General features: G+C 32.1%; 1 protein-coding gene across 1 annotated transcript; it reads left to right on the top strand.

Moving 5' to 3' along the window:
• The first annotated feature begins 7,699 nt into the window (after positions 1–7,699).
• Positions 7,700–9,381, top strand: LOC106644162 (KRR1 small subunit processome component homolog dbe). The gene is made up of 2 exons (XM_014359563.2): positions 7,700–7,834; positions 8,027–9,381. Exon 2 carries the CDS (start codon positions 8,058–8,060, stop codon positions 9,075–9,077), a length of 1,020 nt encoding a protein of 339 aa, XP_014215049.2. The 5' UTR covers positions 7,700–7,834; positions 8,027–8,057; the 3' UTR covers positions 9,078–9,381.
• Positions 9,382–9,709: the final 328 nt, after the last annotated feature.

The following is a 9,709-nucleotide window of genomic DNA, read 5'->3' as shown; positions in this document are numbered from 1 at the left end:
TCCCTCCCCAAGTCCTTATACGTAGCACCATCGATATATGTGTCCAGTTATACATAGTTTTTCCCTTTATACGATTGGTCCTGCCTTTTTTAGATCAACATAGTGGCAGCCAATAGAAAACGCGGACATTTATTTCAATCACTTTTTTAAGGATCACCAGATTCAATTTGGTTGAGGGAATTGTGAGATACAACTGACCACACACACAAACACACACACACACACACACAGAGTTTTTTTTTAGATTGTAAACGGATTTATTAATGCCAAGGGTGAAACACCCGAATGGCAACACACCAAGTAATACATAAAGAAAGAAGTACAATAACAGCAATAAGTGTAAAAAGTATAGGGTAAAAACTTAAGTGGAACATATTAGCAATTGAACTACATAAACATAAGTACAATAGATTGCATCTATTAGATATGGTGCTAGTTTACAATAAATTATAGGCATCTAAATAACATACAGTTAAACAAAAATAGCTAAGCACTTTGCCAAATTTCATATTTACGAATAGTAACGAATAATTTTTATTTTATTTTTCATTTTTCATACCATGCCATCGGCCTCGACTAATAATCGCCTGTACAAAGAACTCTTAAATTCATTTAAAGTTTCGGATAAACGGATACGCGCCGGTACAAGGTCCCAAAACCGCATAGCCATCTGCGAAAACGACTGCTCGTATGTGGCGAGAGAGAGAGAGAGAGAGAGAGAGAGAGAAAAAATTGTCTCATCGGCCGTTATGGAGTTGGTTCCCAAAATCAGAAAAAAAAATACTCGTGTTATTTTAGCACGTAAAAAAGCAGCTGTAGTATTTGATTAGTTTACAAGTAATCTTGTTATTGTGTAAAATGGAAATACATCTCAGTGAAAAAGAAAAAACGATTTTGCGTGTTAATAAGTACAATTTTGGATTTCGAAAAAAATTTGAAAAGGGGTCCTATAATGAAGCAAAGGACATCGTTGAAACATCAAGTAATCAACACGAACATGAACAAGTGGACGAAGCCGTTCAAAATTGGCGAGATATTAGTGACAAACTCGTCAAAATTACTGTCAGTCCGAAGCCTGAAGAAAGTGTTACGGAAAAAATATTGAACATATTAGTATGAAAGATATTACACATCATTTTTTATGGCCGGGAATCAACTCCTGTATGAATTCTAATGAGCTGGGAACCAACTCCATAATGATTATATCTGGAGAAATGCGCCGGCAACCAATTCAGGATCGCCGGTCTCATCATAACTTCAAATGGAAAGTGTGGGCTATGACTTAAAATTATCTATTTACTACTAAATACTATTAATCTGAATAACATAATAAATAAGTGCACCTACAATTTACGGATCAGGTATATGTTAGTTTTAAGATAAATATTATTCAATATTAGGATAATTTATCATACCGTAGAACAATATGTTGCATAGAAAAATATCTCAAATATTACCCCAGCGAAAATTTGAAATAGTAACTAAGTGTAAGAAAAAGTAAACATGTGTAGTAATATGCCATGACCCGCAAGAAAACGTAAGAAAATGTAAGAAACTGTAATATTCTCATGGATTTCGGACGTTTCTTACATTTCATTATGGTTTGTTACGTTTTGTCATGATTTATCATATACTATTACACTATTAATTATTCATAATAGTTACTCGATTTTTTTTCATTAATAGTAAATTTTATTCGAAAATGTAAGAAAATGTGTCTAAAAGTTATAAATTATAATAAAATGTAAAAAAGTGTAATAAACTGCCACAAAATGTCAGCTGTTACAAAATATTACAGATGACAACATTTCCTTACGATTTATTAGAGTTTATTACAGTTGCATTATCACGAGATTCAAGAGCCTTTTTAGAATCATAATAAAACGTAACGAGTTGTAAGGTATTGTATTGAGTTGTAGTAGACTATAATCAAACGTAACAAAACGTAAGAAACTGTAACAGTGGTCCGAAATCCAACACAGTATCACAGAAATTTATGGTTTGTTACGTTTTCTTACATTAATATTTTCTGTTGGGGTACCATTTACTACGCATGATTTAAGTGATATACATAAACATGAGTTCACTGTGTAAGTTTATGTCAATCAGAAGAAAATCAGCTATTTACATGTCATCGCCTACACTGCTAATCTCAATTTTTAGAGTTTTACTTCTTTAGGCGCACTATACATGCACAAGAGTAAGTCAATGATTTCAATGTTTCTCCTTCAAAAAATTTTTTAATGGAATCGTAAATTTTTACTTTCGTTTACGATCCCGGGATTGAGAAATAAGTGACACAAATAAATTTTTTATTTTCATTCCTAAGAAAAAAACCACACTTTTAACCGGGCTTAAACGTACGACCTTTTTCATACTAACCTATCACGACATTCACTCAACCATGAGCTATGCCTGAAAGGAGGATACCTTTTACTTTTCTTAAATTATTCAAACTTTTTTTTAATTTAAATATAAATTTACTGTGTAATAATTAATTTGTTTATAATGTATAATTTATTATACACAGTTGATCATGTCAAGGTATAATTAAGTAATTTATGTCAAAACATCGAAAAATGTTTTTTAGTAGCAGCATTTCTATACGTTAATAAACATTTATTTGATTTCCAATAATTCGTTAATTTTAAAAGAAATACATAAATGAATAATTGTTTATAAATTTTTTTTATTTTTTTCGAAATTCTTTCAAGCAGTTTCTTATTTTTCAATATTTTTTTTACTGATAGTTTATTTATATGACATTCTATAAATCTATTAATTTATTTTCATTGTTCATCATTGTCTATCACAGTTAGCGAGGAGAAAGTTCAGAGAGGTGAGGAAATCACAAATATGCAGCAACGCTGGCAATGAGGGAGTATCAAAAAACTGGCTAACAGAGGGCAGCATGTAGCTCGGCTAGCAAACCCCCACTATTTTCCCTCAGTAACACTAGGATAATGTATTCGTGAATATTGCGGATACTGTATGTTTGTGCATACTGCTATAGGCTATACGTACAGTAAATATTATGTATAAAATTGTATTGGTCAACTTGACAAGCCCATGTATTATCAGCTGACTCAGCAATCAGCTTGTCAACAAAAGCAAAGTATTAGCAGCGCGTTCCTTTTAAAATGCAAGACGAAAGCTATTACGGAAAACTTACTTTAAAGCAATTTTAAGAGCTCTTGAAAAAAAAATGCTTCAATTTTGGGCAGGAAAAAGAAGCTCATCGATAAGTAACAAAGATTTTTAGGTTAAGCTAAGGACAGCAATGTCATCCATTAACCTGATGTATTATTTGTTGGATATTTTCTCTATATTGATTTTTTATGAAAAAAATTGAGTTTTTTTTTTTTTTTATATACGAACCAAGCGAAGAAATATTTATGTTTTGACATGTAAATGTACTACTTATGCTGCTGTTGCTGTAGTGTTGTCAGCTCTTATGCTTTCTGCTATAATAGTATATTATATATACACAGTACACGCATATACATTGTCGTAGTTTAGTGAGGGAGAAAAGTGGGGGTTGGCAAGCCGTACAGTGGGTCCAGGGATAGTGCGGCAGACAGGGTCACGTGGTCCTGATTGGCTCTGCCATTTTCAGCACCTCCCACTATTTTCCAGTATATATAGATGTGCAGTCATGTACCGAAATCGTTGCAGGGCCTCTTCTATAATTGTGCTGCCCCTGCGCACGTGCGCAGTGGAGGAAAAGGGCAATTGTAGAATGGCCCTCTGGTGTGGTGATGTGAAATGTTATTTATAAGCTAATTCAGCTTTTATCCATGAAAATTTCCTCATTCAAGTGTTTAAATTTATTTCGTATTCGTATTAGCTCATTTCTCATGCATGATAGAACTTTATTGTATATATGGGGCCAAAAAATATAAAATCATTGAAATGACAAATTACGTAATTTCAAATTGACCGCTACTGACATGTGCTGTAAATGGCGGCTATCTGCCGCACTGTTACTGGACCCACTGTAGCAAGCCGAGCTACATTCTGCCCTCTGGCGGCCACTTTTTTGATACTCGCTCGTTATATTGCTCGTATGAATGTACTTACATGACTGCTTTTACGCATTCTCAACCCCTTAGTTTTTTATTTTATTGTAAAATCCACTTGTGCATTTATTTAAAAATTTAATCTGTTTATCTTACAGTATTGTATTGTACGAAAAAATGGGTCGATTTCTACAAATCCATTTCTTATAGATACAATTTTTTGTGATTCTTTCATATGGTGACATGTTTAATTCATATTTTTTTTAAATTAAACACAAAAAGTGGTACGTTGATATGATTATTAATCATTTACTACACATACATTATCATGCTTGCAATATATCTTATTAACAGTATGTTAATCGTTTGTTTCATATGATTGAATAATCATTTATTAATAAAAATATTTTTTCAATACTTTTCAGCCCTTCTTTTAAATATAAGAATGAGTATGTGAGCGCATGTGACAAATAAGAGCGCGACGTTAGAAATTTTATGTCTAGAAAGTTGTTTTTGATATATTATTCTGTATAACTTTTTTATTTATTAAATATTTATTAAAACTACACTAAGTAGCAAATATCCAAATTTCAAGGACAGTTGTATCACCTTCGATAAATTGTCGCGTGTCATTTAATATATCGTTTCGTAACAGATATATCTACATTTATACATGTATCTGCCAGAGATGTAAAACTTCATACTTGGATACCCCACTGAAAACTGGTTTTTTATGAGACAATTTTTTATCGAATTATTCCATTTCTGAGATGATTTTTCGTATACCAAGTGCAAGTTACAACTTGTTTCAAATAGTTTTCACGACTATATTTCTTAGTCAAGTGTGTCTTAAAATTCATTCATTTGTTTTTTTATTTTATTTTCATATTTTCTTTATTTTTCAAGGTTCAGAAATTCTTCATGACGCAAATACTAATTATTATTATTAATTTTTTCTTTTTTTAAACATAATTTTAAGAAGAAATTAATATTCAAGTTTAGAAATAGTTGCATTTGAAAAGAATTATTTTCTATTTATAATAGTTTTATAGTAGTTTTGTCTATTATTCAGAATAGTCGATTAAACATAAATATGTAAAACTCGTGATAAAAAATTTGGAATTTAGATTCAATAACCACGATTAAAGTACAATTAAATTAAAGAAAAAATCAGGATACGATTGTTTGAAGCAGCATCGTGCTAATTTTTAAATCTTATTTTCCGTGTATCGTACTTTTGCTAAATATTTATTGTTGTTCCGGTAAATTTTTAATTTTATACTTTATAAGGTCTTGTGCGGCTGCGGTCCTAATAATTATAATGATAAAATTGCAACATGTAAGCATATATTTCCTATCATAGAACTCTGAATCTTAAAATATGAAATTTAACTAGAATGTATGAAACTTCAGCATTATGTCCGCAGTGAAGACCACTGCCATGCCTTTTTAGTTTGTACAACACCGATTGTACTCAGATACTTATATTAAATTATTACTTATTATTCGTTGTCAATGTTTCATACAATTTGCTCTAAGCATAAACCTGGAGGGCATAAAACGATATGCGCCAGCACACATTGTGTCGATTGAGTGAAACTTAGTTGGTATGTGTGTACCCTGTCTACGACAATCAGGTGAGATGTCACCGGAGATCTCATATCAAAATCTTACGTGAGATATCAACCATGATTTAAAAAAAAGTGGCCTTACAAAAAAAAAAACCAATTAAAAATCAATTTTACTGTATTCTAGCTGCCCCAGTGGTCAGATATTATTTTGATGTTATATCAAAAAACACATCTTTTAAAGTGTTTTACATGAATTTTAGAAAATAAAATAAAGTTCTTTAATTCTCAAATGAGATCTCAAGAGCTTGATCTTCGATAAGATCTCACCTGAAAATTAAAAATAAATTAATTTAATATTTAAAAATCGACATGTAAGACCTTCGAAGAAGTGTTTTTTGATGTATCATCCAAATGGTATCACTAACAGAGCAGCTTTGAATACTGTAAAATTGATTTTTAATTTATTTTTTTCAATCAAGTACACGTTTTATACAATCTCAGCTGAGATTTCAGGTGAGATGTAGGAATGAGATAGTCACCTGAGATCTTAGGTGAGATCTCACCTGATGTTCGTTGACAGGGTAATCATGATTGTGTTCGTGTAATTGTATTATAATATATAATTTATTTAAATCAATTATGCATATTAACTTACTTTCGATTGAGAGGAAACATTACCAATGTTACCGTCACTTTCCTCACCAGCTGTATTATTGAGTGCACCATTTGATGAAGGTGATTTAAAAACATTCACTGGCCTTCTTGACTCTGAAAATGTGTTAACTCCAGCTGGTGACTGATGCACATTTAATGTAATTAATGAGGAAGCTGTATTATCTACATCATCCACAGGTAAGCAGTTAACTAAAACACTGTTATTGTTTGACTGTTGGCCTAACATTGCTCTCCTTTTCAAACAAGCATTCCTGGAAAAATGAAAACATTAAAAATTTTTTTACAAAAGAGATACCAAACATTTCTTTTTAAAACAGGTGTATTAAAAATACTATGGTCATTAACTTAAAAAGTATAATTTTCACTTCAAAATACTTTGATCAAATAATTTACCTGTGAGATGCTAAGGCCTTAGACGAGTGCCCAGCAAGTTTCTCTGAACACAAGTGACACTGTGCACCAACCAATTTTCCAGCCTCATCTCTTATTTCATGGAAATTTCTCCATTCTCCGTGCTTAGGTCTCCCTTTTGGCATTCTAAAATTGCCAAAATAAAAAAATTTTTTTTTAATGCACTTTAAGAATAAATTTGTATATAACATGAAAAGAATCTAACAATGAACAAACAAACTAACCAGTAAACAAAAGATTTCAACATAACTGACAATACCATGATATTTGTAACAACCTACTAAGTACTTAGCAAAATTATTGATATGGTATCACAAGTGAAGTTAGTTACCGTGGTAGTATTATGATTGTCACGTTGTTAGTGTAATAAAGGTTATGACGCACGAATATAGCATGCAAAAATGTAGTAAACCTACCAATCATCTATTATAATAAATATGAGCACGAATTATATTGTTAATATGCTCTTACTCACCTTTTTTGATAAGTGTAACTAGTTTGTTTGCAAATCAAAACACGGAAATGCTCTTTCCAACATAAATAGCGTGGCTTTTCAGAACAATTCTGAGACTTTGGAGGGTTTGGAATGAACAGAATGAAATAGTATCATTCCGAACTTTTAGAACATATGAAAGTAATTTTAATCCAAACATTCACAAGTTTTAAAAATATTTGAAAATAATTTTATTCCGAACTTTCAGATGTTTTAAAATGTTTGGAAATCTTCGGATTTTGATAATCAGGATTTGATTACAACCCTGATTGAGGCCCTGTCGGCCCTGCCCTGTGCTTTCTGGAGCCGTACCATATAACTGTTTTTAGCTCCGCGGGCCTATGTTATATCATAAGCCGATGTACAGAAAAATAGTTATATGGTACGGCCCCAGGGGTGTGTTCCAGTAACGCTCTCCGACAACTTACTGACAACTTGATTATGTCTTACAATATCTTGCGTCGTGTTTAAGTTGTCGGTAAGTTGTCGGAGAGCGCTACTGGAACACACGGCTGATTTCTAATTGTAGTACAAATTTTGCACCGTGAATAGCCCCTTAAACTCTTACACCTGTTATTAACAAGTTGCTAGAACTTTTTATAAATTTTGTTTGAGCCAAGATTTTAGATCAAGTGCATAATATGACTTTAATTATTTTTGCATGAGTAAGTGGTAAAAAGATAATTATACTATTACTTTTTTCAGTTTTCATCTACGTAAGCCATTCATTCATGATATGGTTACTTATGTAGATACAAATTTGTAACCTATGCTTCATCACAGTTTATTTTGTAAATGTATAAGTTTGTAGGAAAGTCAATTAGTCATATAATTTATCTATGTTAACATCCTTTTAGAATTCTTACGCTACGTGATCAAAAGTCGAGAATGAGCGATTCTGAGGATGAGTTGCCTAGAGTAACAGGCCCCGTAGAAGATGCTTGGTCCTTGAAAATACCGGAGTTCAAGCCAGAACATAACCCGCACCGGCTTCTCGAAGAAAGTTCCTTTGCGACCGTATTTCCAAAGTATAGAGAAAAATACATGAAAGAATGTTGGCCACTTGTGCAGAAGGCCCTAAACGAGCATCATATCAGAGCAGAACTCAATCTTTTAGAAGGCAGCATGACTGTAAAAACAACTCGAAAAACGTGGGATCCATACATTATTATCAAAGCTCGTGATATGATAAAACTTATGTCTCGTTCAGTGCCTTTTGAGCAAGCAGTTCGAGTTCTCCAGGATGACATAGGTGCTGATATCATCAAAATCTCGTCTTTTGTAAGGAACAACGAAAAATTTCACAGAAGGCGGCTTAGGCTCATTGGACCAAATGGCTGTACTTTAAAATCCATAGAACTGTTAACCAATTGTTATGTGCTTGTACAAGGACAAACAGTAGCTGCACTAGGGCCATACAAGGGCTTACAACAAGTGCGACGCATTGTAGAAGATACTATGAAAAATATTCATCCAATCTATAACATTAAGGCATTGATGATCAAGCGCGAGCTTGCTAAAGATCCTAAGTTGAAGAATGAAAATTGGGAAAGATTTTTGCCTAAGTTGAAGAGTAACAATGTGTCGAAGCGAAAGCAGCCAAAGAAAAAGAAAATTAAAAAGGAGTATACACCTTTCCCACCGCCTCAGTTAGAAAGGAAAATAGATAAAGAAATAGCTTCTGGTGAGTACTTTCTTACGGCAGATCAGAAAAGAACTAAAAAACGCAAAGAACAAGTGGCTAGACATGAAGAAGCTGCTAAAAAGAGAAAAGAGCGCCGAGCTCAAGTATTTGTACCACCAAAAGAGAGTAGAGAAAAGGTCAGTGAACAAAAGACTAACTTGGATCTTAGTGAGTTTAAGAAAAAAGTGAAAAAAGCTCTTTCAAATAAGGGAAAAATATTGTAAATCAAAAATTTATGATAATGTCGACAAAGATTTTTTATAATATTTTATTAAAAATTTCGTTACAATTATATCGTTTAATACACTATCTGTACTATCCATTGTTGTAGCTGGAATCTGTACTATTAATTTTTGTAGCATATACCAATCCATTTTATTGAATCTAATTATTGGGCTGAAGTAATCCTTGTAACAAATATACTTGGCAGTGAATATTATGATTGTTGCTTGGGCAGAATTTATTTGAAACAGGCATTACCTCTTATCACAAACTATAAATTGCACGATCGCTCTTTTTTTTTGTGATTTGTATGAGTCTTATATGTTATTTTCATAACACATTTGTATTATAAACATTTGCACTGTGTAAAAATTATGGTTGCAATGCTCAAGATGTCAAAAACTTAATCTCAGAGCTCTCTTCGTACCTATGCCAATGTAAAATTACTTGAAATTTTGAAAATTATCAACGAATGAAAGAGTGCATCTGACAAATCAATATTATCAGTGCAATGAAAAATCTGTTAGAATCACTTCATCATGTTTTCAGACATAATATTTAAATATAGATCCATTACATAAGTTCAGTGAAAACATTATGTTTGTTTTTAAGCTTTCCTTACAGATGAGAATAA

The sequence above is a fragment of the Copidosoma floridanum genome, unplaced genomic scaffold (assembly GCF_036245765.1).
Source record: "Copidosoma floridanum isolate Cflo_tuat_1 unplaced genomic scaffold, Cflo_Japanese_pri ptg000031l, whole genome shotgun sequence".
NCBI classification, from domain to species: domain Eukaryota; kingdom Metazoa; phylum Arthropoda; class Insecta; order Hymenoptera; family Encyrtidae; genus Copidosoma; species Copidosoma floridanum.
This window is presented reverse-complemented; position numbering and strand designations above follow the sequence as displayed.

What these genes read in the sequence shown, in the direction of transcription:
- LOC106644162 (XM_014359563.2), top strand. Translation starts at nt 8,058, where the DNA reads ATGAGCGATTCTGAGGATGAGTTGCCTAGAGTAACAGGCCCCGTAGAA.